This window comes from Colletotrichum karsti (assembly GCF_011947395.1).
Source record: "Colletotrichum karsti strain CkLH20 chromosome Unknown Scaffold5, whole genome shotgun sequence".
Lineage (NCBI taxonomy): Eukaryota > Fungi > Ascomycota > Sordariomycetes > Glomerellales > Glomerellaceae > Colletotrichum > Colletotrichum karsti.
Genome location: NW_024065905.1, coordinates 2,892 through 28,855, shown reverse-complemented (window position 1 = coordinate 28,855; position 25,964 = coordinate 2,892). Strand labels below are relative to the sequence as shown.

Here is a 25,964-nt window from a genome sequence, read left to right as displayed (position 1 = left end):
GCTTGGTTCATGAGATTGTAGATTTATGATACCATCGGCTGGGTTGAAGATTGCTTCGCTGATTGACGCCCTTTCACACTCGCAATTCTCCAAAAAATGGTTCACGTTGAGGAAAGTCTGCAAGTCCCCCGAGACTTTGAGGGTAAGAGTATACCTTTGACAACGAGATAGTCATGTGTGTCTGACAATAGCATAGGATTCGGCGAAGAAGGTTTTGATCCCAAATGGCCAAACGGAGCCCGCATTGCGATTTCCTTCGTCCTGAACTATGAGTAAGACCACGTCAGCTACCATGTTCAAAGATCTCAGCTGCTAAAGTTCTGTTAGAGAGGGTGGAGAGCGAAGCATTTTGGACGGAGATGCATTCTCTGAGCCATACCTGTGGGAAAAGGGTGCGTCTGGTGGCTACAAGGACGGCGCCAGATACCTGAATGCCGAGCAAGACTTCGAATATGGAAGCAGGTCTGCTTCATGGCGCTTGATCAGGTTGTTCAAGGAATTCGGATGGAGCTTCACGACGTACGCGGTCGCAATGGCTCTGAAGCGCAACCCGACCTTCGCCAAGGCTCTCGTGCGAGATGGCCACGAAATTGCATGCCACGGGCTGAGATGGCTTGACATCTGGAATTACTCCCTGGAAGAGGATAAGGAGTATATCAAGCAGAACATTCTGATGCTGAAAGAAGTGTCGGGTGAGATGCCTGTTGGCGCGTACTTCGGTCGCGGAACTCCCAACACGCCCTCCTTGTTCCCAGAGGTCTGGAAGAGTCTCGGAGGAGAATTCCTCTGGTCTTCGGAGTGTTACAACGATGACGTCCCATACTGGCTGGATCTTCCTTGGGAGAAGGAGTTGCCAGAGGCGGAGAGAGAGGGCATGCTTCTCATCCCGTACAACTACGACTGCAACGACGGGAAGTTCCACATGTCCCCTGGTTTTGGAAGCTCTGTCGCGGAGACATACGAGCAATATCTGAAGAACACCTTCGACTGTCTTTACAGAGAGGGTGGAAAGTTGATGAACATCCCGCTGCACACGCGCATCATCGGAAAGCCCGGGAGATCGGAAGCTCTGAGGAAGTTTATGAAATATGTTGCGGAGAAGGAAGGGGTCTGGGTTACGACCAGAAGAGATATCGCGAAACATATGAGGGAGAAGTTCCCCTACAAGCCCAACGGCGAATGGGTGAAAGGCGTCTGAAATCTTGTCATCTAGCAATAAGTAGTCAGTTGTTCAATCCAAACTGTTTAACATCAACCTTTATTTCTCCCTCATCTAAGATGCGAAATTTTGCCAAGCTGCTAGATGAGTTCATCGCCGGTTTCAAAAGCTCGGCGAGATCCATTGAAGATCTGTTGGGGGGAAGAACGCATTCGATTCGATGACAAAAACAACAAGACGACTGGCCGTGTTGAGGGGCACGTTCGGAGCCTCCGATCGGGGATATGCCGGCGGCATTATTCGGAAAGTGTCCGAAGCCGGCCTACTGTGAGACGGAGCTAGTCCGACGAGAAAAGCGAGATCGGCACCGGCCGTATGGACCGACAGGTATGTAAATCGGACCTCCGCCAGCCTGTCTTGGTAAGACACGGGGCGTGTTCACCTCATATTTCGTTATCGTAAAGAGACCGAGAACACTGGGCGCGGATATGACGCCCGACGCCGATCGCTTGGCTTCGTCGCCAGCTGTCCACTCTGCGGCAGGCGCATCGAACCCTAGGAAGAGAGGAAGAACTGCATGTACGAGATGTAAAAGTCGTAAGCAAAAGGTATCAAACAAAGACTTGTTTCACGTCTATTATCTTTGACCGAATTATCTGACCCTGTCTTGAAGTGTGACGACCAATATCCCACTTGCTCAAACTGCCGACGATCTGGGGCTCAGTGCGACAAGGTAGACGTGGCTGATGAAGCCCCATCAATTGCGTGAGTACGCTAGTGAGGAGAGAATTGAGGTTGTTGGCTGAAGCTGATACAGATACACTCGGGCATTAGAGGAGCGGGTGGCGTACTTGGAGAACAAGTTAGCCCAGATACCCACGCCTGAAAACATCACAACGCCTAGAGAAGGATCAAGCATTCATTCAGGTCACTCGAGTAGAGAGAAGAACGCTTTGAGTGATGTCGTAGCTCAGGTTTCGCTTGGAAACTTCGAGCAACCGGCATACGTTGGCCCTTCAGCCGGGTTATCCTTGGCTCTCAATCTCGGCGAGATGGTGCAGGCTACTGTATGGAACAAGATGCTGCCGGACATCCATGACGGTTCCAACCCCAACAGAGCGACTGGATGCATCAACCCAGGCCCGAGATGTCTTACGGTGGAAGACCTTCTGGCCCACGGGGTGAAAGAGCCACCAAGCGATGAGCAAGGGTCGAAGATGCTGAGAGCCTACATGTCTCAACTGCACTCAAAGTACCCATTCCTCGAGCCAGAGGAGCTGTGGAAGTTGCATAGCGAGAGAATTGCATTGGCAGCCACGCCACCACAAAACCTTACCAAGACAGAGAGGTTCGGGGTTTTCAAACTCTATCTGGTTTATGCCATGGGAGCAACCTTGGTACAACTAACCCAAAGGGGTCCTGGATTCTCACCAGAGGTATGTGACAAGACATGTATCATATGTTCGTGTTCTGACATTCAAAACACAGGCTCTCTACATCTCGGCCCTTCAGCATATCTCTGCGGCTAGAGAGTCGCGAACCGTCCAGAATATCGAGGCAATGACACTGTTGGTCATGTTTCATCTCCGATCAACGTCAAGCCATGGGTTATGGTACATGATCGGTCTGGCGATGAGGACGTCCATTGACCTAGGTCTTCACCGCGCGGCTCATGAGCACAACATCCCCGAAGGTGTGGTTCAAAGAAGACGTAGGCTGTTTTGGTCTGTGTATTCACTGGAAAGGACGATTGCAATATCACTTGGCCGCCCTTTGAGCATTGCTGATAATCAGATCGACGTCGACCTGCCCAACACCCGGATAAGCCTCAGTCCAACTGCCTTGACTACTACCGGAAACGACATAACGCTTGCTGTGGTCTTATTCAAACTGCGTCGCATCGAATCGAAGATTCACCACTCGGTCTACAGGACAGATAAGACATTGGATGCCCTGAGACCCAAACTTGATCGACTTTATCAGCGGCTTCAGGCTTGGAAACTTTCTCTCTCTGACACAATGTCACCTTCTCATCCGGAACTGAACTACGCACTGCTGCTTTACAATCGAGCTATTCGTCTTCTTATTCAGCCCTTTCTGCCTATTCTGTCATCTTCAGACCACTTTTACGGGCTCTGTATGAGGGCCGCTGGAGATATCTGCCAGGCCCATAAGCGACTGCATCAAACCCTGGACTATGGCCACAGCTTCATCGCCGTTCAAACCGTCTTCGTTGCAGGGGTTACTCTACTATACGGTCTTTGGACACAAGGCAACGAGCTTTGGTCAGTAGCGCTAGCGAATGACATCAGGGCCTGCTCTCTTGTGCTGTTCGTGATGGGAGAAAGGGCACCGTGGGTTCGCAAGTACCGCGATGCATTCGAAGTCCTCGTCAATGCAGCTATGGAAAAACTTCAAGATGGCGAGTCTGGGCTTGCCGAGATGGCTTCAGCTCAGATGCGGGCGGGCCGGCAGCAGGACCTTGCAGGGGGAGAACGGCGTCAAGAAGCTGCTGCTGAAGCCGAGATTGGCCAGATGACCGACGAGAATTTCGAACAATTTTTGGGAAGCGTTGGAGATGCTGGAATTGCGGTCGGCGAATTTGAGGGTGCTTGGCCCATGGTTGCTGAGCTTGCGAACTGGATTGACCAAGACGGAGAGAGTCCAGTTTGGATGCCAAACTTCGAACAGTTGCAGAGTCTATCAGGAACTTGGCATGATTAGGTTCAGCGGCCATCTCATCCGGCATAATTTTGTTTCAATGGCTGGAGAAAAAGACACAGCAGTGATCAGTCCAAACATGAAGTTAGTATCTCTCAATGGATCTAGAAGAGCTGCCTAATGACTTAAACTATGTTCTTCTCGCTCACGGACTCTGTCCCCACGGTCTTTCCTCCTACTTGACCTTCCGGACCCTCAACTGCCGACAACACACCGCGAATAGTGTCAACACTTTCTCCCGGAAAGAAACCCTCAGACGATGCCATGTCTTCAAAATCCATCGTCGCTTGAGACTCCAGTCCCTCGGGGTAGACTGGAGGAGGCCAGATGAGACAAGCAATGTAGTAGACCAGGGAACCCATAATGAGCGATAGCAAGAATCCAAGCTTATACATGTTCTTGCTGGCTTGGTTAACAGCAGCAGGGTCAAGGCTGCCTGCGATGCCGTGGACCGTGAAAGCAAGACCTGAAACCCACGCAGCCACGGCTCGCAGATTCCAACCGTTGTAGTAGGAGTACGGTGAGCCTTCAGCCTTTGTGTAGAGACTTGGAACATGGAAGTTGCCTCGACGTAAGATCCAATAGTCGACAATCATGATCTGTGAAGTTTATTAGCAAGTCGTCAGCTGAATGAGAAAGGTACTCAAGCACATACACCACATGTAGGCATGAGAAACACAGTATACGATCCCAAAAACGTGAGAAACGAGCTGGCGCTTGCAATGATCTTCCACGGAACGCAAAGAGGTGCCAAGAGAGCACAGATAACTTGACCTCTGACGATATTGATATATCTCGGCCAAAGTCCGCTGGTGTCTGCGCCAACAGGCAAAGAGTTGGAGCCGGCATTTGTCGCAATGATGGCGAGGATCATCCCCTTTGAATCATAACTCGTCAGCCTGCTGGCCTTCATGAACGATGAGTGAGAAAACCTACCGCTGAAGCGAAGAACATGCCTGCTCGGGCACCAGGACCCCAGTACTCCGTGAGAATGGCATTGTAGAGATCCCAAACATTCCAGTAGCTCTTCCCAAGAACCCCAGTTGTGGCACTCGTGGTCGCGCAGCTCAGGAACATGACCAAGACCTTGCTGACCAATATGCCCGTAACTTGAGACCAAGTCGCGTGCGCAGGACTGGTTGCATATCGAGCAACATCCGGCTGGTTGACCAGAATCGGACACAATGCGGCCATGACGCTGTTAATGGCTTGGATCATGGGCCATACTAGTGCAGAGTTGCTCAATGCCTTGCCTCCAAAGTCGAAGTTACCAAGCGTCCCACCGTTCATATGGATTGCCCATCCCATGACACCGAACAAACCTGCAGTTGTCGCGACCGATTTGATGACGAACAAGTGCCTTAAGATAGTCGGGTGCACAAACATGACGGGAAACTGGATGATCCAGAATATGAAGAAGGCGAGTAGATTCTTGGATGTGATACCCGCGCTGGTAGGCAAGGTATTGGGGATGTTGTCCCAAGACGAACCGAAGATGGCGCGAAGGGCGACTGAAGTAAGCATGCCTCCGTAGAATGACTGAGTTGCGAAGTAGATGATTGCAACGGACGCCCGAACAACGATGAAGAGTTTAGCTCCGTTGACTCCAGCTGCAGCTCTGACGTACACCGGGAATCCGACATGGTACCGGGTTGCTCCTCGAGAGTTAAGTATGACAACTATACTGAGAATCGCTGAGCCAATGACTGCCGCAACTATGCCATGCCACCATTGCTGAAAGAAGTTTTAGTGCCGTTTCCATGGAAAGCAACGGTGATAGAGTGGCAATCTTACGAGTCCGATAGAAATCAAGGTTGCGCCAAGGTTGTAGGAGCTTGGAGAAAACGTCTGAGTCAGATAATACGTGAAGAAGTGCAATGCCGTCCATGTGCGTTGGGCTAAGAGGTTGTCAGTTGTGACTTTCCCCCTCTCCGGCAGTCAAATTATGTTCTTACAGGGCGGCGTTGGAAGAAGGTCTTCATTGTAGTACGCGGGTCCATCTTCCGGATGCTCCTTTGTTTGGATGAAATGCTTGAACTCTTTTGGGGAAGAAAAAGCTCTTCGCATTTTCTCTTTTCGGCCCATAGTGACGCCTCGCGGGTTTGAGCGATGGAACCAAGAAAATTCAACTTATTCTCTCGAAATGCGAGTTTTGCGACGCGTCTCCTTCACAGCCCATTTCATTTCTGTTTCCGGGGCTGAAAATCATTTAAACTACCTCAAGTGTTCTTATCAACCACCATGCTCTCGCAAATACCGCCATACCACCCATCTAACTACGATTAAGTTGATAAGAACAATCATCCAGCCAAGAGGGAACCATCAAGTCCATAAAGATAATCAACCATCCATCAGTGGAGCAAGGGCTCTCAGATAGGTGCAGCGGACATCCGACAATGAGATAACCGACTTCACTATGGTCGGCTTCGGACGTTCCGACATGAACGCAGCTCTTGTGGAGACGATCGCTTCAAAAGTTGCCGATGACCCTGTTAACTGTGACGCACCCATTTTTTCATGCTCACATCAATTCGCCTCTGGAGACCTTTTTGCCGAGCCCGGAGCCGACAGCGCGCCGATGAGCCAATCTTTCCGGTCCTTGGCTCTCCGGGTCGATCCACACTCGACGGGTCAATTTTTTTTTTTTCCAACCGCAGATACTACACGACCTTCTGGCTGAGTCAACATCTTGAAGTTGGCTGATTTCTAGTCTCTCTTTCAACTCACTGTTTTTTCTGACTACCTTGCTAAATTATTTTTGATGTTGGTCACTTCATTGCAAGTGATAGCCGGCACAGGTTGAAAAATGGGAGGCGATCTCGAGACGACCAAGGCCGAACGGGACCTCCACGACCAGACCAACATACTTCCGTTTAGGCAACTTATGGTGGTTTTTGCAACCCTGGCGGTTACCCTCCTTATTGCATTTATCGACCAAAATGGCATCAGTATTACATTACCCACCATCGCCGCGGATCTTGACGCCGAAGACACCATCTCATGGGCAGGAACATCGTCACTTATCGCCAATACCATGTTCCAGATGCTTTACGGACGATTTTCCGACATCTTCGGCCGAAAGTCCATTTTTCTGAGCGCAATTGGCCTATTGGCTTTTGCCGATTTGCTATGTGGCCTCTCGCAAAACGCGGCAATGTTTTACATCTTCCGAGGCATTGCTGGAATCGGAGGTGGGGGTATCACGAACCTGGCCATGATTATTGTCTCCGATCTTGTGACCCTCGAGCGGCGTGGAAAGTACCAAGGCATCATAGGAAGCATGGTCGGGTTAGGCAATGTTCTTGGCCCATTCCTGGCCGCGGCTTTTGTTGAGAGAGCGACATGGAGGGCCTTCTTCTACATGCTGACGCCACTCGGAGTGGCTGTCGGTGTTATTGCTTACTTCTTCTTACCCTCAAACCCTCCAGATGAGGATTTCTCGAGCAGTGTGAAGAAGATTGACTACGCCGGCTCTTTTACTTCGTCGGCTGGCGTCATTTTGCTCCTGATTCCTATCTCAGGCGGTGAGTGAGCTCTGGTCAAGTCACGTTCAGCTGAAGCGGCTGCTAACTCAGTAAAAGGTGGTGCCTACTTTCCTTGGAACTCCGCGATGGTCATCAGCATGTTGACTATTGGCGCACTCGCTCTTGTCTCCTTCGTGATCGTGGAGTGGAAATTCGCCAAGTTACCTATGATGCCTAGTAGGTTTCTCCAATCTCTTGGGAGATTATGGTCACTTACACGCAAATAGTTCCTATTTTCAAAAATAAGGCTGTCGTCATTATGCTGGCGCAAACCTTTCTTTTCGGCGCTGCGTATCAGTCATATCTCTACTACGTCCCGCTTTATCTTCAGAACGCGCACCAATTCTCAGTATTGCAGTCTGCTATCATCTACGTTGGCTTGGTAGTTTGTCAAGCAGTCTTTTCCATCCTTTCCGGCCAGTACATATCACGCACCAAGAGATATGGGGAAGTGATTTGGCTAGGATTTGGCTTCTGGACACTGTGAGTACATGTTGATGCTCCTAAACTCGAGAGGTTTCGAGGCTAACAATATCGACAGGGGAGCTGGTCTTTCGCTGATCTACGACCGCGATACGAAACCAGGCATTATCGTCATACCTCTCTTGATTGTCGGAGTCGGTGTAGGCTTCATCTTCCAGCCAACCTTAGTTGCCTTGCAGGCACACAGCATCAAGTCCCGACGGGCAGTAATCACCTCAAACCGCAACTTCTTCCGCTGCGCCGGCGGTGCATGCGGTCTTGCGATATCGGCAGCCATCCTTCAAGCAACACTTCGCGCAAACCTTCCATCAGAGTTCAAGTACCTGTCGAGTAGCACCTACTCGATTCCCGACCTCAGTGGGGACGATAAGTCGAGGGTTCTTGACGCTTACATGGCCGCCAGCCGAGCGGTGTTTATCTTCCAAATTCCGCTGGTTGGACTCTGTTTCCTCGGGTGCTTCTTCATCAAAGACCGAGGTCTGGAGCCGATTGAAGATCCTGAAGAGGAGAAGGTTTCATCCAGTGAGAGCAGAGACGAGGAGGAGGCATCTTCGGGAGAGGACAGGCATGGCAGGAATGAGGAGAACGGACAACAGCAGGCATCAACTCACCGATCACAGTCAGAGTCTTCTCGCTCTCCGGCGTAGATTTGGGTGTGTCGGTTGACGCGTCCCTGAGAGCTAACGAACTAATGGTGCATTAGAAGGGAAATCAAAATACATGGAAGCGTAGATAGTCGTTAGGGATTCTCGATACACAAATTGAAGAGGCTTTAGATACAGACAGCCCTCATTACAGCCTCTCTAGATGGCTTGGCAAGCTCAGGGAGTTATAATAGATTATTATCTGGCAGCTAATCCGACGAAATCTTCCAATGAGACGAAATGACGGAGCGGACTAATGCGCATATTTAACAGTCGTGAATAACTTCGTTTTGGCGCCATAAACCTGTTCTTGAAGATGATAAGTCGGTCCTAAACTCGGTTTCGCCATCTTCGAATTTTCTTCGCTTCCACTTCATCATTCCTATTTCTTCCAAGGTCATTAAAACAATACAAACGTTTCTTAGGAGTTGAAAATGGGAGGTTGACTAGGCATAAATAAGTTGATGACTACGAAAGTGGTCGACGTGCATAACCAAAATGCTCCAAAGGTCAGGAATATTTAGCTAAAGCGATGATCATTGTTTAAGGGCAAAACAAATCGAATCGTATTGAGTCATCAGAGCTCCTGGTGCAATACCTAGAATCCAGCAATATCATGAGGTTTGGATAATCTACTACCATCCCAAACTTGGCGACTCCAAAGCAACAAACGTCTAAAGGCGGGGAATCTATCTCTAACGACGGTGACGGACACAAGCCCGAGGATACTGGTGCCGCACTTCACTCAGTGGAGATCGTGGGATGGCCTCCCCGCACTCGGTCCTGTTCTCAGTGCACGGCTTTTCGTGGGGGTCAAGTTGGGGTGGTGGGGGATCTCAAACGCGGAGGTTTTACGCAACTGATGGAGTCTCACCCCATCGACCCCAAACCTTTCAGTGGATCAGACTGCACATGTGCCACCTTGAAGTTGGAAGTCCACGATGTCCCGAAGCTTTGTTAAGAATGGGACGTGTGATCCCCAGATTGCTACAGCCTGCTCCCCAGTCTAGTACCTACTCCAAGTCTTCTTCCCCAGATCTACCCGATTACCCCCCTGTTCCGCACCGCAACGACCACACACCATCACACACACCATGGCCAAGATCAAGTCGGTTAGGTATTACCGCGTGAAGCCTCGCTGGCTGATGGTGAAGATCACCGACGAGAATGGCGAGTATGGTTGGGGTGAGGCGACGCTCGAAGGTCACGACTTGGCGGTGGAGGGCACTCTCGAGGAGATGATCCCTAGGATAGTTGGTCTGGAAGCAAAGTAAGATAACATCGTACGTCATGAGCCGCTCATGGAGCTCGAAGCTGATCACTGGACCGGCAGCAACATTGAGCACATCTGGCAACTATTCTGGAGGCATGGCTTTTACCGTGGCGGCCCCGTTTTCATGTCCGCCATGTCTGGAATCGACATCGCATTGTGGGACTTGAAGGGTATGCAGTCTCTTCCCTCGAATGTCCCATAGTTCCTAGGCTGACTCTATGTTTTAAAGGGCGTAATCTCAAGGTTCCCATCTACGAATTGTTGGGCGGCCAGGTCCGCAATAAGGTCCAGGTTTACTGCTGGATTGGTGGTGACAGACCCTCAGACGTGGAAGCAGCAGCGTAAGCCAGCATGATGAAGTGGATAATTGTTCTATTCAATGCTGACAATTGCACAGTAAGAAGCGCATTGAGCAAGGTCTCACATGCGTCAAGATGAACGCAACGGAGGACCTCAACTGGGTCGACTCGCCCAAGGTGCTCAATGCCACCGTGGAGCGTCTTAGACAGGTCAAGGCCCTTGGTCTGGATGCTGGATTGGACTTCCACGGCCGCTTGCACAAGGCGATGGCAAAGCAGTTGGCGAGAGCTTTGGAGCCCCTCCAACCTCTGTTCATCGAGGAGCCGTTGCTATGCGAGCATCCCGAAGCCATCAAGCAACTCGCCAACAACACCACCATCCCCATTGCCTTTGGCGAGCGTTTGTATACTCGCTGGGATATCAAGCGCTTCCTCGAGGACGCCAGCGTCGACATCCTCCAGCCCGACATTGCGCACGCCGGAGGCATTTCGGAAACCAAGAAGATCGCGACCATGGCCGAAGCTTACGACGTCGCCATCGCGCCCCACTGCCCTCTCGGCCCCGTAGCGTTCGCCGCCAGCGTTCAAGTCGCGTTGTCGTCTCCGAACTTTTCGATCCTTGAGATGTCGCTCGGAATGCACTACAACACCGAGGCTGGCGACATTGACTTGCTGACCTACTTGAAGAACCCTTCAGTGTTCGACATTGAGGGGGGATACGTGAAGGCACCGACCGGCTACGGCCTTGGTGTTGACATTGATGAGGAGATGGTGGAGAAGATCTCCAAGGAGACTGAGCCGTGGCAGTGCAAGGTGTTCCACGGTCCCGACGGAAGCATTCGCGAGTGGTAATGGACAGATTGCGGGATGGCAAAGATTGTAATACCAATGAAACCTAGATCGAGATTGAATGGACAAGTCTCATCATGAGCGAGAACATGAGACCGATGTATCATGATGAGTCTCAACCCCGATAAAAGTGAACACGATAGGATGAGAGCAGTGTCAGCGACTTTATACGTTGAAACATTCTAATCCATTACGATAATCAATTCTGAAGTTTCACTGCATGTCTGGACTGTCCTTGATATCATGACCTACAGACACGCCCGAACATGATCTTGGACTCCGCCCCGAAGTCCCAGGATATCTCTCCTGAACATATCGCATTGATGATGAGATTTCTGCCCGTCTTAATGTCCGTTGAGTTGCTGTAAAGGAGATATTCTCCCTATTATCTAAGCTAGTTTATGTCAAAGGTACTCCCTCTCACGGTCAATTATGAGGTCGAAGCTGCGCCCCCACGATTCATGGTCGACCGATTCACTCGAGTCTACATTTGCAACCTTCAGTGACGAAGATCTGACACGCCCTAGCCAACTACTTGCCTAAATAGACACACATGATGGATGATCGGGCGGGGCTGGTTCATCAACAGACAGAAGTGCCGTTGTAACATCACGCTCTTTATTTCTATCTTAGGCATATCCTCGTTGAAGCCCGCCGTCCATTTCCCGATCTGCTCACCTACATGCCGCCAGGGTGTCTCATCGACCCATCCAGCCCCCGTCCACGGTAAGCAGCTCCCCAGAAACATACAGACTCCCCGCCCCCGCGAGGAACACCGTGGCCCCCTTGAAGTCATCCGGGGTACCCCATCTGCCGGCCGGGATTCTGGCCAAGATACTAGCCGCGCGCTCCGGGTTGTTGATCAGCGCCTCGTTCATGTCCGTCGCCACGTAGCCGGGCGCGATGGCGTTGACGTTGACGCCCTGGCTAGCCCACTCGTTGCTCAGCGCCTTAGTCAACTGGGCGATGCCACCCTTCGCGGCCGCATACGCCGGCACCGTGATGCCGCCCTGGAAGCTGACCAGCGACGCCACGTTGATGATGCTGCCGCGGTGGCCGTTGACGGGCTTCGGGCTGCGCGTGAGCATGTAGGCGCCGATGTCTCGGCAGAGCGTCCAGACCGTCTTGAGGTTGACTTGCAGGACTTCATCCCAGTCACTCATGGGGAACTGGTGTGCGGGGTGTCTGCGTTGGATGCCGGCACAGGTGACTAGGATGCTCACATCATGGCCGTCAGCCAGGATGCGTTTTGTGAGGCCTTCTACCTGCTCCTGATTTGACAGGTCTGCCGTGTAGATGGTGGCTTTCCGGCCCAGGGCCTCAATCTGCTTCTTGGTTTCTGTGTTGCTTTCGTCTCTCTGTGCGTATTCAAGTCAGCGTCGCAGAATTGTTGACCGGAATGAGCATAGTCACTGACCTGGATGAGAATGATATCAGATCCCGCCTCGGCAAGGGAGACGGCCATTGCCTGGCCGATTCCCCTTGTGCCACCAGTGATGACGGCCGTGCGGCCTGTCAATGAGAATAGCTTTTCCACAATATTCACCATTTTCTAGGATGTTCAGCAGCTGCCAGTTGATGATACAGAACTCACGTCTACGACTCAGCTTTTGACTTCATATTCACCTGGTTATGATGAACATCGCCTTGATCTCAGATCTCACGAGCCCCTCCACCTCGATCACGTAGACGACCCCCACGAGTAGATTCCTGTACCCGCACTATTCCCCATGTCTAGTTCCGACCATCGGCTCGAAACGGGTTTGTGCATGAAGTGGAACTCAGGTGATTCGTGTCACCACACGTATGATCAATGTACAGGCCGAACGAGGGGTTTTGGTTACGAATCCTCGACCCAATGCTCACGCGAGTCGTCGTTCCCATGGGGAACTCAAGAACCTGCGGGGAATGCTGGCGTGAAAGGGTGTGAGTGGAACTCAGGAACGCACCAGCACGTTTCCGATCAAGGAACCCCTCACCGCGGATTTCCATTCCTCGCGCCCGACCCGCTCCCCGCAATCTAATACGGAGTCGGTTGGGGGTCAGCCCCGTAAATCCGGACCCGCAGAGCCGCCTAGACACCGGACTAGGGCCGATGCCCTTCCGTGGGGGTCAAGCGGCCGCTGCTTACCGTTGTAGCTGGCGATGGTGGTATCAATAGTGAGAGCTAAGGCGTCTTCAGTCTATGGAAAGAAGATGATGATGTTGAAGCTAGACCTCGAGACCTTAGGCCATGACGGGGGTATTATTTAGGTATATCGCCACATACAGCGTTGTATGTTATCTCCAAGATGGAAGGAAACTCCTGATGTGATCATCACGTGTTCAATCTCAAGATATGATATGTTGGTCTCGTTACATGAAGGCTAATACATCAGTCTATCATGCAGTTCAAGGTTGTCCTGGCCAGTATTTCGAAGACCAACACCGTATTGAAAGGCGAAGTCATCAGCTGCCATAGTTCGTGATGATTGCTGATGATGATTGTGGACTAAAGTATCATGCAAGGATGACCTACAAAGGCTTAAATTAATCGGGAGTTCAGTATACTTTATTGACATTACTTGAATGATTGAGGCAACATCAATGGATGGTGCCACTGGCGCAGCCCAGAGACATTCGGTCTGCTAGATGTACCACGCATGCCAGGCCGCTGGTAAGAGTTTATTGAACAAAGCTCAAAATTTATCATGTCGAGGATGGAGTCAGGAAAGCGTAAGCATTTCCTACGAAGACTTGTCGCTGTCTTCAACAATCTGTGAGAAGCTCGTGTCATCGTAACAACCTTCCTAATACGGATAAATGACACGAAAGGCGATAGACGCTGGTAATCATCACAGTCATGTCTTCGACAAAAACAAACATCACAACCTAGGCCCTCCAAGCAACCCGCCAAGATGTCAGCCGAAAGCCCTCAACTCGGGGCAATCCAATGCAATTTCGCTAGAATAACCTATGATGCAGTGTCTCCCATTAACTTAATGTCCCCTCGATTATTGCTGGAGCGTCTTCTCTACCCCAACAAGCTCAGAGAAACCATCCAGCTGCTTGGTCAGCTTCTCGCCCTCAAGCAGCGCGCAGGGTTTCCTAGGAAGACCACCGTAGTTGTAGTACTCTTGCAGCGCAGCCTTGACGGAAACGAAGCCGCCCTGGATAGCTGTCCAGTCGCCACGAGCCACAACGGCCTGCAGCTCCCTGGCCTCGGCCAACTTGCCCTCGTCCCAAAGCTTCATCAACTTCACACAAGCGAAGGGCGCAATGTTGCCAGTTCCTCCGATAATACCATGACCGCCAACGACAAGTGTTTGCAGGGTGAAGTCGACGCTGCCACCGAAAGTTCGGAAGGGGATACCAGTGTCGCCCTTCTTAGGCACCGTAGCAGCAGCTATCCGAGCAAGCTTGCCGGTGTTTCCGCACGTCAACTTCACGCCGACAATGTTGGGGTGGCTCGACAGAGTGATGATGGTATCCGAGTTGAGGTCGAGTCCGCTGCAAGCACCGGGGTAGTTGTAGATGAGGATCGGAACCGGGCTGGCATCCGCGACTTCGCGGAAGTGCTGCAGGATTTGTTCGGTGGAGAGGAGGCCCCCGTAGTAGGCCGGGGGAAGAACAAGAGCGTAGTCGCCGCCGGATGCGCCGGCCTCTTGACAGAGCTGGATGGTCTCTCGTGTTGACTGAGCGCCGCAGCCGACGATCAGAGGAAGGTCACCCTTCCCGGCCGATTCCAAGGCCGCACGTGTGGTCTTGTTGATGAGTTGCCTCTCGGCGTGGTCCAAGTGGACGGCCTCGCCGTTGGAGCCGTGAGTAACAAGGCCGGCGACACCGGCCTTGGCGAGTCGGATGGCGTGAGACGTGGTTGTCTCAACGTCCACTGAGTCGTCGGAGCGGAAGAAGGCTACTGTTGGCACGTACAAGCCCGGAGTGAGGGCCGGTCTGGAGGCATGACCGGCGCCATTCCCGTTGTGGGGAGTGGAGTTGCCGTTTGCTGAAGGCGACATGATGATATGTGTGATTATGTAGGTTTGTGGAACGAGGATATGGAACTCCGGCAAACAGGAAGGAAGTTTTGGGTATGTTGGAGGTAATAAGACTCGGGAAGATGCTGACGTCCGATGTAAAGTGGTGTTTTGTAGAAGGAGAAATTCCAGAGAGTATGGAGTTGAGCGAAAGGCTATGCATAATCATCCGAACCCATCCTTTTTTGCCTCTTGACCGGCCATCTAAGTCATGCGCACAGCTTGTCAACCCCGAGACTCCTGAGAAGTGGCACAAACAATCCAGACCGACTACAAACCCCCACGCTGGCACCTTTGCCAAACGGTCAGACCGACCCGGGTCCGAGGCATTCGAGATTCCACCTAGTCCCCCACAGATCGGTGCAAATGAAAGGTTTCGGAGACCATCCCGCGGGGGCTTTCCTAGTACCGACGATTACCTCCGTCCTGCCAACCCGGCCGAGCAGGGAATCCCTCAAACCCAACAACTCCAAACGCATCTTTCGTCCTTCTTACCCCATCATCTCCACTGTTTGTTCCCCACAAAGTCAGACACGAACAGATCATGTACCTGGACTATTCTGGCCCCCCCGGACTCGGCGTGGTGCGGTGATCGGTCGAGACGGTGGCATTCGCGGTGGGAACGGCGTGGTCTCCTCCTCCTCCCGCACGCGACTCGCTGAATTTGTCGCTGGTCCTACGAGAAGCCGACTCGACTCCTTTCAGTGACGCGCAGTCGACGACATTTCCCCGTGGGGGTTTTGCTTCTCGTCAGACAATTCGTGGTCCGAAGAGGGAAAAGAATTCGTCCAAATTGCTGTTCTTTCGCCTCCGCTAACCCTCTCACGGCTTGGTGGCTACTTTTTGAGATTTCAGATTAGCAAACGGATCGGCGTCGGCCGGCTATGCTCGGTAACAACATCCCACTCCCGCCCCCGGCACCGGATCTCGCTCCCTCTCACACACCGCGTGACAGTGAGCATCTCACTTGCCAATCCGGTCTCTCGGGCTCCCAGAAAACGGAAAAAAGGACCCGATCCTGTCTTTTCTGAGACGGCATCCAATCGGGGAATATTGTCGTTCTTAGTGGACGGTCCGCGTACCGTCGGATTGGACGAACTATCCCTAAAGCCAACTCACGCTACCCAAGCAGAGATGATGCAGATGGCAAGGCGCGGACGACGCCGACCTGACAGCAAAAGTGCCTGATCCCTCAACAAGCTTCTCCTCCCTCTCCTCCTCCCGAGAGGAGTCCAGAACCGGTCTCAAAATCTTACCGTCACGGCACATGCTGCCGGCCAATCATCATGGTCTCGGCCACCCGCAGCATTGTGGCATGACCAATAGAATTACGTAAGTGAAGTAGAATCTTTTGCTTCAGCAGACGTTTATAAGTGGCTCATGATGTCGTACCGTCAAGATGTGGACCGTTTGTTGGATCTAAGGAAGTGTATCACGAGGTTCACCGTCGTCAGGTTGGGTGTTTGGATCCATACTGTTACTTGTGTCCTCTTTTCTCTCTTTTATTCTCCGCGGACCTTGGCCGGGAGTGCGATCTCATAACTCCCTATCATGCCCCTACGAGCTGGGGAGTGATGGGTGATGAAAGGGATATCGGAGACATCACGCTGCAGCTGCTGGCAAAGGCTGGAGAGATTGCGATAAAGGAGCAGAGCAGAATGCCTTCAACACATTTGGCAACCCGTTTACGGTCTGGGAGCAGCATCCCGGCTGTTGGAACCTCGAGCGATGCATCAAAGTATCATGGGAGATCAGAACAGCAGCCCGGGGCGATTCCGGGTGGCGGAACAAACGTATGGAGAGAACATCAAGGCGCAAAAGAGCCTCGAGGACGACAAAAGGACGCACCGGCCACGGCGACTGCGCAGAGACCCGATCACTACGCCCCGACAGACAGCGACGACCGACACTATGCAGCGCAGTCGCAAACCGTGCCAACGGAAGTCATGAGGCAACTGGGAGCATTGTCAGTACGGAGGGCTTGGAGGGGCAGATCGGGCGAAGCACCGCCAGACACCTCACGAGCCCAGGTTGTGGAAGCAATCATGGTTCACGAGCGAGGAGAAGTCCAAACTCCGGACGAGGAGTGTCCCAGATGCCAAAGAGGCGAGGGCGTTTCCCCGGAATGCGTGAAGATCCCCAGCATCCACAACGGAGCATGCAGCAACTGTCTCATCTCCCGGGCCCTCGCGCGCCCGGGATCGGCGGTCCGGCTGACACGGAGCTACTCCGCCGAGCGGCGATCGATATCGGCCACCATGTCTCCAACGATCCCGAAGGAAGACCTCATCGCCGTTTGGAACCTGATTGCCGGAGTCATCGCGACCCAGCCACAAGAGTGTTTCTTCGACGACGGGACTGAGGTTCCCGGAAAGAGAATCGAAGACGCTGCTCGTTTAGTAGCAAGATCTGCCGATGAATGGGGACATTGTATCGAGGAGGAAGGATCGGAGGCGACGTCGAAAACACCCAAAACGCCGACGGAGAGAACGAGACTCGTCAGACAAGCGACTCGTATCCGCGAAACAGCTCTGCAGATTGCAAATTGCGCGCGGGATTGGGGTGAGAAGCTGGAGCGAAAGAAGTCAACCTCGCAGCTGCGGACATAAGCTCCAGCGGGATTTGCAATCAATGGAAATAGTGTCATCCAACGAATAAAGCCCAATCAATCGAAGGCTGTAACCTATAATGAAGATGTAAATAATGGTTATATGAAGGGCATTAATTTACCAGTTAGAGACCAAGGAGTCAATGTTACAGATGACGATTCCTTATACTCATTGGTGCGAGTTGCTGACATGGAGGTCTTAAGAACCTATCCAAATGATGTCAGCAACATGATGCCTGGGCATTTTGTGATCGTATCAGCCCTGATGATTTCTTCTCTGACAATGAAACCATCCGAGGCCTCCAGTCAACGAAAGGGTCTAGTGCCGGATTTCCCGCGTCTCCCCAGGAAGATGACCGAGGAGTGAGGGGAAGCTCCACGGACACATCCCCGAAGCCTGAGATCGTGTGTGACCCCCACGGAACCCCCAAAGACACAGATCTTCCCCGGACACCAACACTTCCCCAGGATTTCAGTCCCCGAAAGTCGGGGGAGGGGCACGGCCGGCTGGTGAGGGGAACTCGTCCGTCTCTCGGCCGCTTTCCTGGTAATCTCCATGTACAAATACTAGGTTTGAGTGAGGAGGCTCACCGAACAACCGACTCCAAATACAGCAATCGCAATTTGCGACATCACCACACCCAGATATTACCCTGTTCAAGGGTATTCCGAGCCAAGGAAGCCTACACACCGCTCCCGCCACAATGGCCACCGAGAAGCAGACCGAGGTTCTCCTCTATGGACTAGGGGCGTAAGTCGACACTCAGACAGTGTTTGGGGGAACCGTCACTGACATTATGTCTAAAGGATTGGCTCGTTCTATGCATTTGTGCTTAGCAGGGTGTCCAATGTACGATTGACGGTTGTTGCTCGGTCCAACTACGATGCAGTGAAGCAGAACGGCATTATCCTGAAAAGTGAAAACCATGGAGAGCACACAATCCGTCCGTACAAAGGTGAGTTCTGATCATCTCTGCTTGTGCTGAAGAATCAATATGCTCATCGGGCGACAGTTGTGCGCAATGCGGCCGAAGCAGACACCAAGTTTGATTACATCGTCTGCGCTCATAAGGCCATCACCCAGGATGCGGTCCCTGCTCAAATAGCTCCAGCAGTGGACGACCAGAAGTCCACGATTGTCATCATCCAGAACGGTGTCGGAAACGAGGTGCCGTTCCGCAAGGCGTTCCCCCACGCGACGATCGTCTCATGTGTCGTAAGTTTCCCGGCACCATCGATGCTTCTGATGTGGATGGATATTGACCAAGCCAGACATGGACTGGTGCTTCCCAGCCGCAGCCGGGGCACATCTTTCACACCAAGTCTGAGGACATGCAAATCGGATTGTACCCCAACGACGGCGCAGATCAAGCCGTGGAGAAGCAGCGACTTGACGAGTTCGCTTTTTACCTGACCGAGGGCAAGACCGTCTTCCAAGTAGTCCCCAACATCCAGGTTCAACGTTGGGAAAAGGTAGTCTGGAACGCGGCCTGGAACTCGTTGACAACTCTCACGCTCCTCGATACACATTCTTGGCTTAGCTCTTCAGAGGGAGCCACGCCCTTGACACGTCGTCTCATGACAGAAGTTATCGATGTCGCCAAGGGGTGCAACGTGCCCATCGACTATGATCTGATCGATAAGCTCATCAATAAGATCCTCGCCATGCATCCTATCGGCAGCAGTATGCAAGCCGACTACAAGGCCGGCAGGCCAATGGAGGTGGATATCATTCTCGGTTACCCATACAGAAAGGGCAAAGAACTAGGCATTGCGACACCAACGCTGGATACCATATACATCATCCTGACTGGCACGAATCTTAGACTTCTCAGAGAGAATGGCCAAGCATAGATAGCTTCAACAAGACTAAACAGCATGATGAACCACTCCATCTACCGAAGCTCCCGCCGCGATCCTGCCATGATGTCAACGGAATCCAAAACGTCTACGTGGGGGGGATTCGACTTCCAAGGCGTGCCGAGGAAACCCGTACAGGGTCGCACCAGGTCCACGTCAAGGTCGCAAACAACCTGCTCGTGTTGCCGGTTCACCGCACGCGGAACGCATGTTTCCCCACAACCCGAGGCCGACGTGGTCGCAAGTCTGAGGGGAAAAGGCCTTCTCCATTTCCCCTTTCTTTTTCCCCATGCTGGAGACTGACTAGTGTACCCAGCAAGAGAGGGGAAAGCCATCCCCCCATGGGGAAAAACATCCACAACACTCATAACGTCTCAGCCATCATTGGATATTCCCGACATGGGGTTTGATGCAGTTCCATTGATTTTTCAGCTTTATGACGACTTGGCTCAGGCTCAAGGCCGAGAGTCCGGCCGCTGCGGAGAGCACACCGCGCTGACAACATTGCAATTGCAACACAAGGGTTACGTATAAGAGTGTTTGAGATCGTCATTGCGCCCTTCTGAGCTTCGTGGCGAGCCAGGAAACCCGTCGCTCTTCCCCTCCTCACTACAACATGGACGCTGTCACGAAGACGGGAGACGAGACCTCCCAACACCGAACCGAAGATGTCGAACAGGTGAAGCATCAGGGTCAGAACAACGCCAGGGGTGCCGACCGCGCCGCAAACCTGATTGGCGATCAACACATCGAGCTCACGGAAGAGGATGTATGTACAAGAGCTTCGACAACGCCTGATATTGGCAACGTTACTGACGACTTCCACAACAGAATAAGCGCATCCGCCGGAAAACCGACAAGCGAATTCTCACAATCCTCGTCTGGGTCTACTTCCTCCAGATTCTCGACAAATCAGTCCTCGGATATGGCGCCATCTTCGGTTTGAGGCAAGACTGCAACCTCACCGGCGACCAGTACTCGATGGTCAGCTCGATTTCCGCCATTGCACAGCTGGCGTGGCAGCCTTTCTCCTCGTGGCTCATCGTCAAGGTCCCACACCGAATCCTCATGCCTTCTCTCGTTTTCGGATGGGGTGTTGCACAGATCTGCATGGCTGCTTGCCACAACTACGGAGGACTCCTGGCCACGAGATTCCTGCTGGGTCTATTCGAGGCAGGTTGCTTGCCGTTGTTCTCGGTCATCACTTCGCAGTGGTACCGTCGCGCGGAGCAACCCATGCGCGTAGCTTGTTGGTACGGCACGAACGGGCTCGCGACGATGTTCGCCGCCGCTGTTTCGTACGGACTGGGCCAGATCAACGGCTCGATCCACTCGTGGCAGATCCTGTTCATCTTCGTTGGTTCGATGACGGTGCTGACTGCGCCGTTCGTCTACATGTTCCTCGATAACGACATCCCCTCCGCCAGATTCCTCACCGAGACCGAGAAGCTCCAGGCGATCGAGCGCTTGCGCGCAAATCAGACCGGAACGGGAAGCCGGGAGTTCAAGCTCTGTCAAGTATGGGAAGCTCTCCTGGAGCCCAAGAGCTGGCTCTTCATCGGCATGGCTATCTGCCTCAACGTTACAGCCGCCGTCACGAACACTTTTGGACCTATCGTTGTATCCGGCTTTGGATTCGACAGTGAGATTACGTCTCTGTTGAACATTCCGTTCGGCGCAGTTCAGCTTCTCGTCATCTTCCCGGCTTCATGGCTGGCGCACCGCTTCCGCATCAAGTCAGTCTTCCTGGCCGGCCTATTAGCACCTGTCTTGGCAGGCGCTGTCATGTTGTACATCCTGGATCGCGACAACATCCCGCCCCTGTTGGCGGCATACTACATGCTCGGATTCCTCTTCGGTGGCAACCCCCTCATCGTTTCATGGATGATTTCCAACATTGCAGGAACCACGAAGAAGTCCGTCGTCATGTCTTTGTACAACGCTGGGTCTTCTGCTGGTAACATCATTGGACCCCTCCTGTTCAACTCCAAGGATGCTCCGCAGTACAGGCCTGGCCTCACCAAGGTCATGGGCATTACGTGTGCCCTCCTTGCGATCATCGGCTTGCAGGTCATCAACCTGTTCATCTCCAACAAGATGCAGGCACGCAAGAGAGTAGCAAATGGAAAGCCGAAGAAGATTCAGGATCTCAGTATGGAGCGTCATTACGTGGGCGCAACTCAGAATGAGGAGGATGGCGCCAACTTGGGAGAGAACGCGTTCCTGGACTTGACGGATCGCCAGAACGATGAATTCGTGTACGTTTACTAAAGGAAGTAGCGCACTTAATGTCCAATGAGGCTAGGCTTGAAGCCTTTGATGAATGAAAGAAGCCTTCATACTTTGACGTATTTACTAAGTTTTTGGACTGTGAGGCCAACACGGTCAAGGGTTTCGGGCTTGATTTGCCTAAGCTGAGGATGGTCTTTCCAGTATTTACATCTCCTACCAGTCCCGATCCAGCCGCTCCGCGACGTCGCTCACATGCCAGACGCCGCCCCGTCCGACTATCCAGAGCTCATTCTCACCGAAGGCCAAGCTCACTGCCAAGTTCTCGCCTCCACCAACGCGGATTGTACCTAGCGTGAGACCACTGACAGGATCGATGACATCGACTCCATCACCCGCACCAACAAAGATCCAACCATTTCTTGACACCCTGATACCGTCATAAAAGTACGAGATGGGGTTATTCAGAAGGCGGGGACTTGTGAGCACACCGCCGGTCGCGATGTCGTAGGCAAAGAGAGCGCGGTTGCCATACGGATTCTTCTTGGACACGGGTTTAAACTCGGAGACGCCGGTGTCAGGCAGGTAAAGGGTGTGCCCGCCGTCTTTGAGTGCCGAGACTGCGACGCCGTTGGCATTGCCGGTTGTAATGTGGACAACCTTCGGTCGCATGGTGGTGCCATTTACCATGTACACAGTGGGGTTGGTTGGAGGGGTGTAGTCAACGATGTCACGGCCCTTGATCTGGTCAGCTTCTTGTCTCACACTCAACTGCATCTACTTACCCATCCGGACTTCGAGTCTGTCAACCAGAAGTTACCTTCGGAGTCTATGTCGAGATCGTTGAAGCCCATGAAAGGTTGCTCATAGTAGTTATTCAACAGCGTAGTCTTCTCAAGCGTTTTCGGGTTGACACGGACGAGAGCGCCTGTCTCGTTATGAGACCCGTCAGTTACGACGTGGTAAGCCCCACGGTAGTAGACGCAGCCGTGAGCGTTTACTGTCGGTGGAGTCGTGGCGATCTTTCTCAGCGTGTTGTTGGTAGTGTCAAGCAGATACTGCCAGTTATGAATCCCCTCATCGCCGCCGGGAGGGCCCCATTCGGCGAAGTAGAGTTCCTTCGTGTCCTTGTTGTAACATGGGGCTTGGTGGGTCTGGAATGCGAGCTGTTGCAGTTGCTTCACGTTCGCCTTCGGCCCCAAGATATCGAAGAATTTCTCATCATACGCAATGAAATTGGTCTTGTTGAGAAACTCATTGCTGGTTTCGATTAGATAAGTTATGAGTCAGTGAATTTGAGTGAACTCACGCCTTCTTCAACTCGGGGTCGCTCGTCTCGCCTTCGTGAGGAGCAGCCATAGCAGATCGGTTGAATGACCCAGAGAGAACGGCCACGGAGGGGTTGCTGTAAGAAACAAATGCCCATGTTGCTGGAGTGTCATTGAAGGCCGCGGGAAGATCTGCCAAGAAAGCAGATGCTAGCAATGGCAGCCCAAGGAAGGTAGAGATTGTTGTAGACCACATGGTGAGATTCTTGGCGTCTTGGCCTCCGTGAAATAGAGTCTCTGCACACTCTGACACGAGTCATTAGAGTTCGAAAGTAGTGATTTTATAGAAAAGCTCTTCTTGATACTTGGATTTCTGTTGCCTTTATTCAACGGACTACTCCGGGCGGAATGAAATTGATGTCTTTCTTAGCTTTGAAATTGCCTCAGGCGATTTCGGAGCAAGTACGCAAGCCAAGTCAACTGAACGGCAAAGATATGCCGTCCGGCTTGAGACGACATCTGGAAACGGGATCAATAGCCTCCTCGTCCCAAGCAATGTCAATAAAGTCACGATCATTGTGGATACGCGGAGATGGTCCGCTAAACATGGTTAAGACTGACCACACAAATATTGCGGAGTAATGCGGGGAGCGGAGGAGCCCGTGTTGAAAGAAGCCGGGTTGCTCCTTGTTCTCTGTGATTCGACGGAGAAATCCCGTTTGCTGCTGGGGTCCTTGCAGTCGAGCCTCTTCCAGGTTGAAGAACGGTTGGTTCTCAGCCGCAGGAAGTTGCTGTTCGTGGGGAAGATTCATCCGTCTGTGAGATCAGACGATAGAGAAGTATGGAGTAGGCGGCAACACAGTGAGAAACACAGATCATTGAAAATATTTATATGAAGATTCATTTTGCTACCTGTAGGTAGACTGCAATGGCTGTTTCGATCTGTTATATGTGCCTTGACACTACTTCGCAGGTGTCTTCTATTGCTTGCATGAAGTCGCGGTCTTGATGAAAGCCATCGGTGTGAAGCTATCTCACCAAAATATGTTCACAAATTTTGGCAAGAACCCGAAGTCCCAGTTCTCTTCTCAACTGTACCTAAATTGAGGTCACTTGAGTTATTATCAGAGGGCTTCATTCTCCGCCAAGTAAACAAATTACGCCTAAGCAAGCTTCAAAACATCAGCAATTCTTATGTCTAACTGCATTATGTCTTGAGTTGTTGAAAAGGGAAAATGCAACATAATGGCCCAATTTTTGTATCATGAAGAAGGGTGTAACCCAGCATACATGATCTTCGCTACTGTGACCACATGCGACTTGTCTCTAAATGCGCGAATTTCTATTCCAAGTTGAGAATCTCACCGAGGTGAGAACAAACAACGCACTACACTTAGATAGAAGTTGCTATCTCAGATTTCAAACAACACCGACCATTCATACCTCACCAGTAAAATGTTTGACAAATGAGATGAGAGTCAGCGTCAAGTCGCCATTTCTGGTCTCATTCTGATTCCAATCAAGAGCGGGTCTCGGTGACTGAACAACACACCGAGCAGAACAGCGTAACTTCGAAGAATGCATGACGTAAACAACCCCTCTCCGGCTATCCCGATAAGACTCGATGCCATTTCGGAATTGCTGCAAGCAAGCGGCGGAAACCAATAAATGTCGTCTTCAATTGGGAGGTGATTGATAAGCAAGTTCATACTTCTTTGCTTGTGTTTGACTCAAGGGTTAGAGTCGTGCAGTTGACAAAAGCCTCAGCGGCGTAAGCTAAGACTCTCGGCGGGATCCGATGCCCGAGTGGGATTAATCAGCAAGAACGATCTTAAAACAGACTCATCGCACCTTTCATCTCAACATTACGTCAACACAACCAAACCAAACCAGACACAATCAACACCAACATGGCTCGCATTTTCATCACTGGTTCCTCCGACGGCCTGGGAGCTGTGGCTGCCCGGACGCTCATCAAGAACGGCCACCAGGTAGTCCTCCACGCCCGCAACGCCCAGCGGGCCGAAGACGCGAAATCGGCCGTCCCCGGCGCGGAGACCGTCCTCATCGGCGACCTCTCCAAGATTGCAGAGACGAAAAAGCTGGCCGAAGACGCGAATAAGCTGGGGACATTCGATGCCGTCATCCACAACGCCGGCTTCTATCGCGGGCCGTACCGAAAGACCGACTTTGGTCTCTCCAGCCTCATAGCCGTGAACGTCATGGCGCCGTACCTCCTCACTTGCATCATGAACAGGCCGAAGAGAATCATTTACATCTCTTCCGGCATGCATCGCAGCGGAAACACCAGCTTCAAGGACCCCACATGGGTAGAGCGAGGCGAGGAAGGTTGGAACGATAACCAGGCCTACTGCGACTCAAAGCTGCACGTCAGTACTTTGGCCAACGCCGTTGCGCGCTTGTGGCCCGACGTCAAGAGTAACTCTGTCGATCCTGGCTGGGTTCCCACCAAGATGGGCGGACAGAGCGCTACTGGTAGCGCTGAGGACGGCGTTGCCACATACGTGATGCTTGCCGAGGGCAGTGGGAATGGAGACGTCAGTGGGAAATACTTCAAGCCGCGCAAGCAGGAAGATGTCGCGGAGACGTTCACGACGGACGAAAAGAAACAGGATCAACTGCTGCAGCTTTGGGAGAAGCTCACGGGCGTGAAGCTGCCAGTAGCGTAAAAGACATCAAAGTTTACGGGAGAGGGTTTCAAGGGCAGCAATTTCTCAGCTTTCTTAGAAGGATTCCTAGTTATACTTATAGAGGTTTATTTGTTGGTATCACAAGGGGTTGTACGTACGTAATATAGGGCTCTATTAGTAATAATATATTAAGTATAGAGAAGGGAAGTTCTAGCCTAGTAGGCGCGTATATAATAGCAATAGTATAGTAGGGGTAGAGACTAAGCCTTATACTACCTACTTATACTACTTAATTCTACTAGCTAAACCTATACTAATAGTCTTTTCTTTTTAGTACTAAAAGGGCTAAAAAGGGGCTAAAATATATAATATATAAATAA

General features: G+C 51.9%; 11 protein-coding genes across 11 annotated transcripts; 7 read left to right on the top strand and 4 right to left on the bottom strand.

Moving 5' to 3' along the window:
- Positions 1–96: 96 nt before the first annotated feature.
- On the top strand, positions 97–3,883 carry CkaCkLH20_02014 (C6 transcription factor; the record flags this gene model as incomplete). Its single annotated transcript, XM_038884733.1, has 6 exons — positions 97–142; positions 197–272; positions 328–1,192; positions 1,833–1,924; positions 1,977–2,595; positions 2,648–3,883. The coding sequence occupies 6 exons, from the start codon at positions 97–99 to the stop codon at positions 3,881–3,883; spliced, it is 2,934 nt and encodes a 977-aa protein (XP_038749521.1).
- A 122-nt stretch (positions 3,884–4,005) lies between these two features.
- On the bottom strand, positions 4,006–5,947 carry CkaCkLH20_02013 (allantoin transport; the record flags this gene model as incomplete). The annotated part of the gene is made up of 5 exons (XM_038884732.1): positions 4,006–4,479; positions 4,536–4,757; positions 4,817–5,614; positions 5,675–5,778; positions 5,836–5,947. 5 exons carry the CDS (start codon positions 5,945–5,947, stop codon positions 4,006–4,008), a joined length of 1,710 nt encoding a protein of 569 aa, XP_038749520.1.
- Positions 5,948–6,686: 739 nt separating this feature from the next.
- Positions 6,687–8,534, top strand: CkaCkLH20_02012 (uncharacterized protein; the record flags this gene model as incomplete). Its single annotated transcript, XM_038884731.1, has 4 exons — positions 6,687–7,404; positions 7,462–7,581; positions 7,632–7,887; positions 7,946–8,534. 4 exons carry the CDS (start codon positions 6,687–6,689, stop codon positions 8,532–8,534), a joined length of 1,683 nt encoding a protein of 560 aa, XP_038749519.1.
- A 1,091-nt stretch (positions 8,535–9,625) lies between these two features.
- On the top strand, positions 9,626–10,955 carry CkaCkLH20_02011 (mandelate racemase muconate lactonizing enzyme family protein; the record flags this gene model as incomplete). The annotated part of the gene is made up of 4 exons (XM_038884730.1): positions 9,626–9,801; positions 9,865–9,974; positions 10,034–10,145; positions 10,202–10,955. The coding sequence occupies 4 exons, from the start codon at positions 9,626–9,628 to the stop codon at positions 10,953–10,955; spliced, it is 1,152 nt and encodes a 383-aa protein (XP_038749518.1).
- Positions 10,956–11,650: 695 nt separating this feature from the next.
- CkaCkLH20_02010 (2-deoxy-D-gluconate 3-dehydrogenase) lies at positions 11,651–12,501 on the bottom strand (the record flags this gene model as incomplete). The annotated part of the gene is made up of 2 exons (XM_038884729.1): positions 11,651–12,310; positions 12,370–12,501. The coding sequence occupies 2 exons, from the start codon at positions 12,499–12,501 to the stop codon at positions 11,651–11,653; spliced, it is 792 nt and encodes a 263-aa protein (XP_038749517.1).
- Positions 12,502–13,945: 1,444 nt separating this feature from the next.
- On the bottom strand, positions 13,946–14,950 carry CkaCkLH20_02009 (dihydrodipicolinate synthetase; the record flags this gene model as incomplete). The annotated part of the gene is made up of 1 exon (XM_038884728.1): positions 13,946–14,950. The coding sequence occupies one exon, from the start codon at positions 14,948–14,950 to the stop codon at positions 13,946–13,948; it is 1,005 nt and encodes a 334-aa protein (XP_038749516.1).
- Positions 14,951–16,626: 1,676 nt separating this feature from the next.
- Positions 16,627–17,577, top strand: CkaCkLH20_02008 (uncharacterized protein; the record flags this gene model as incomplete). Its single annotated transcript, XM_038884727.1, has 1 exon — positions 16,627–17,577. One exon carries the CDS (start codon positions 16,627–16,629, stop codon positions 17,575–17,577), a length of 951 nt encoding a protein of 316 aa, XP_038749515.1.
- A 703-nt stretch (positions 17,578–18,280) lies between these two features.
- CkaCkLH20_02007 (2-dehydropantoate 2-reductase) lies at positions 18,281–19,430 on the top strand (the record flags this gene model as incomplete). Its single annotated transcript, XM_038884726.1, has 4 exons — positions 18,281–18,327; positions 18,384–18,532; positions 18,590–18,792; positions 18,849–19,430. The coding sequence occupies 4 exons, from the start codon at positions 18,281–18,283 to the stop codon at positions 19,428–19,430; spliced, it is 981 nt and encodes a 326-aa protein (XP_038749514.1).
- Positions 19,431–20,052: 622 nt separating this feature from the next.
- Positions 20,053–21,707, top strand: CkaCkLH20_02006 (major facilitator superfamily transporter; the record flags this gene model as incomplete). The annotated part of the gene is made up of 2 exons (XM_038884725.1): positions 20,053–20,205; positions 20,268–21,707. The coding sequence occupies 2 exons, from the start codon at positions 20,053–20,055 to the stop codon at positions 21,705–21,707; spliced, it is 1,593 nt and encodes a 530-aa protein (XP_038749513.1).
- Positions 21,708–21,881: 174 nt separating this feature from the next.
- CkaCkLH20_02005 (lactonohydrolase) lies at positions 21,882–23,189 on the bottom strand (the record flags this gene model as incomplete). The annotated part of the gene is made up of 3 exons (XM_038884724.1): positions 21,882–22,403; positions 22,451–22,925; positions 22,975–23,189. The coding sequence occupies 3 exons, from the start codon at positions 23,187–23,189 to the stop codon at positions 21,882–21,884; spliced, it is 1,212 nt and encodes a 403-aa protein (XP_038749512.1).
- Positions 23,190–24,843: 1,654 nt separating this feature from the next.
- On the top strand, positions 24,844–25,623 carry CkaCkLH20_02004 (uncharacterized protein; the record flags this gene model as incomplete). Its single annotated transcript, XM_038884723.1, has 1 exon — positions 24,844–25,623. The coding sequence occupies one exon, from the start codon at positions 24,844–24,846 to the stop codon at positions 25,621–25,623; it is 780 nt and encodes a 259-aa protein (XP_038749511.1).
- Positions 25,624–25,964: the final 341 nt, after the last annotated feature.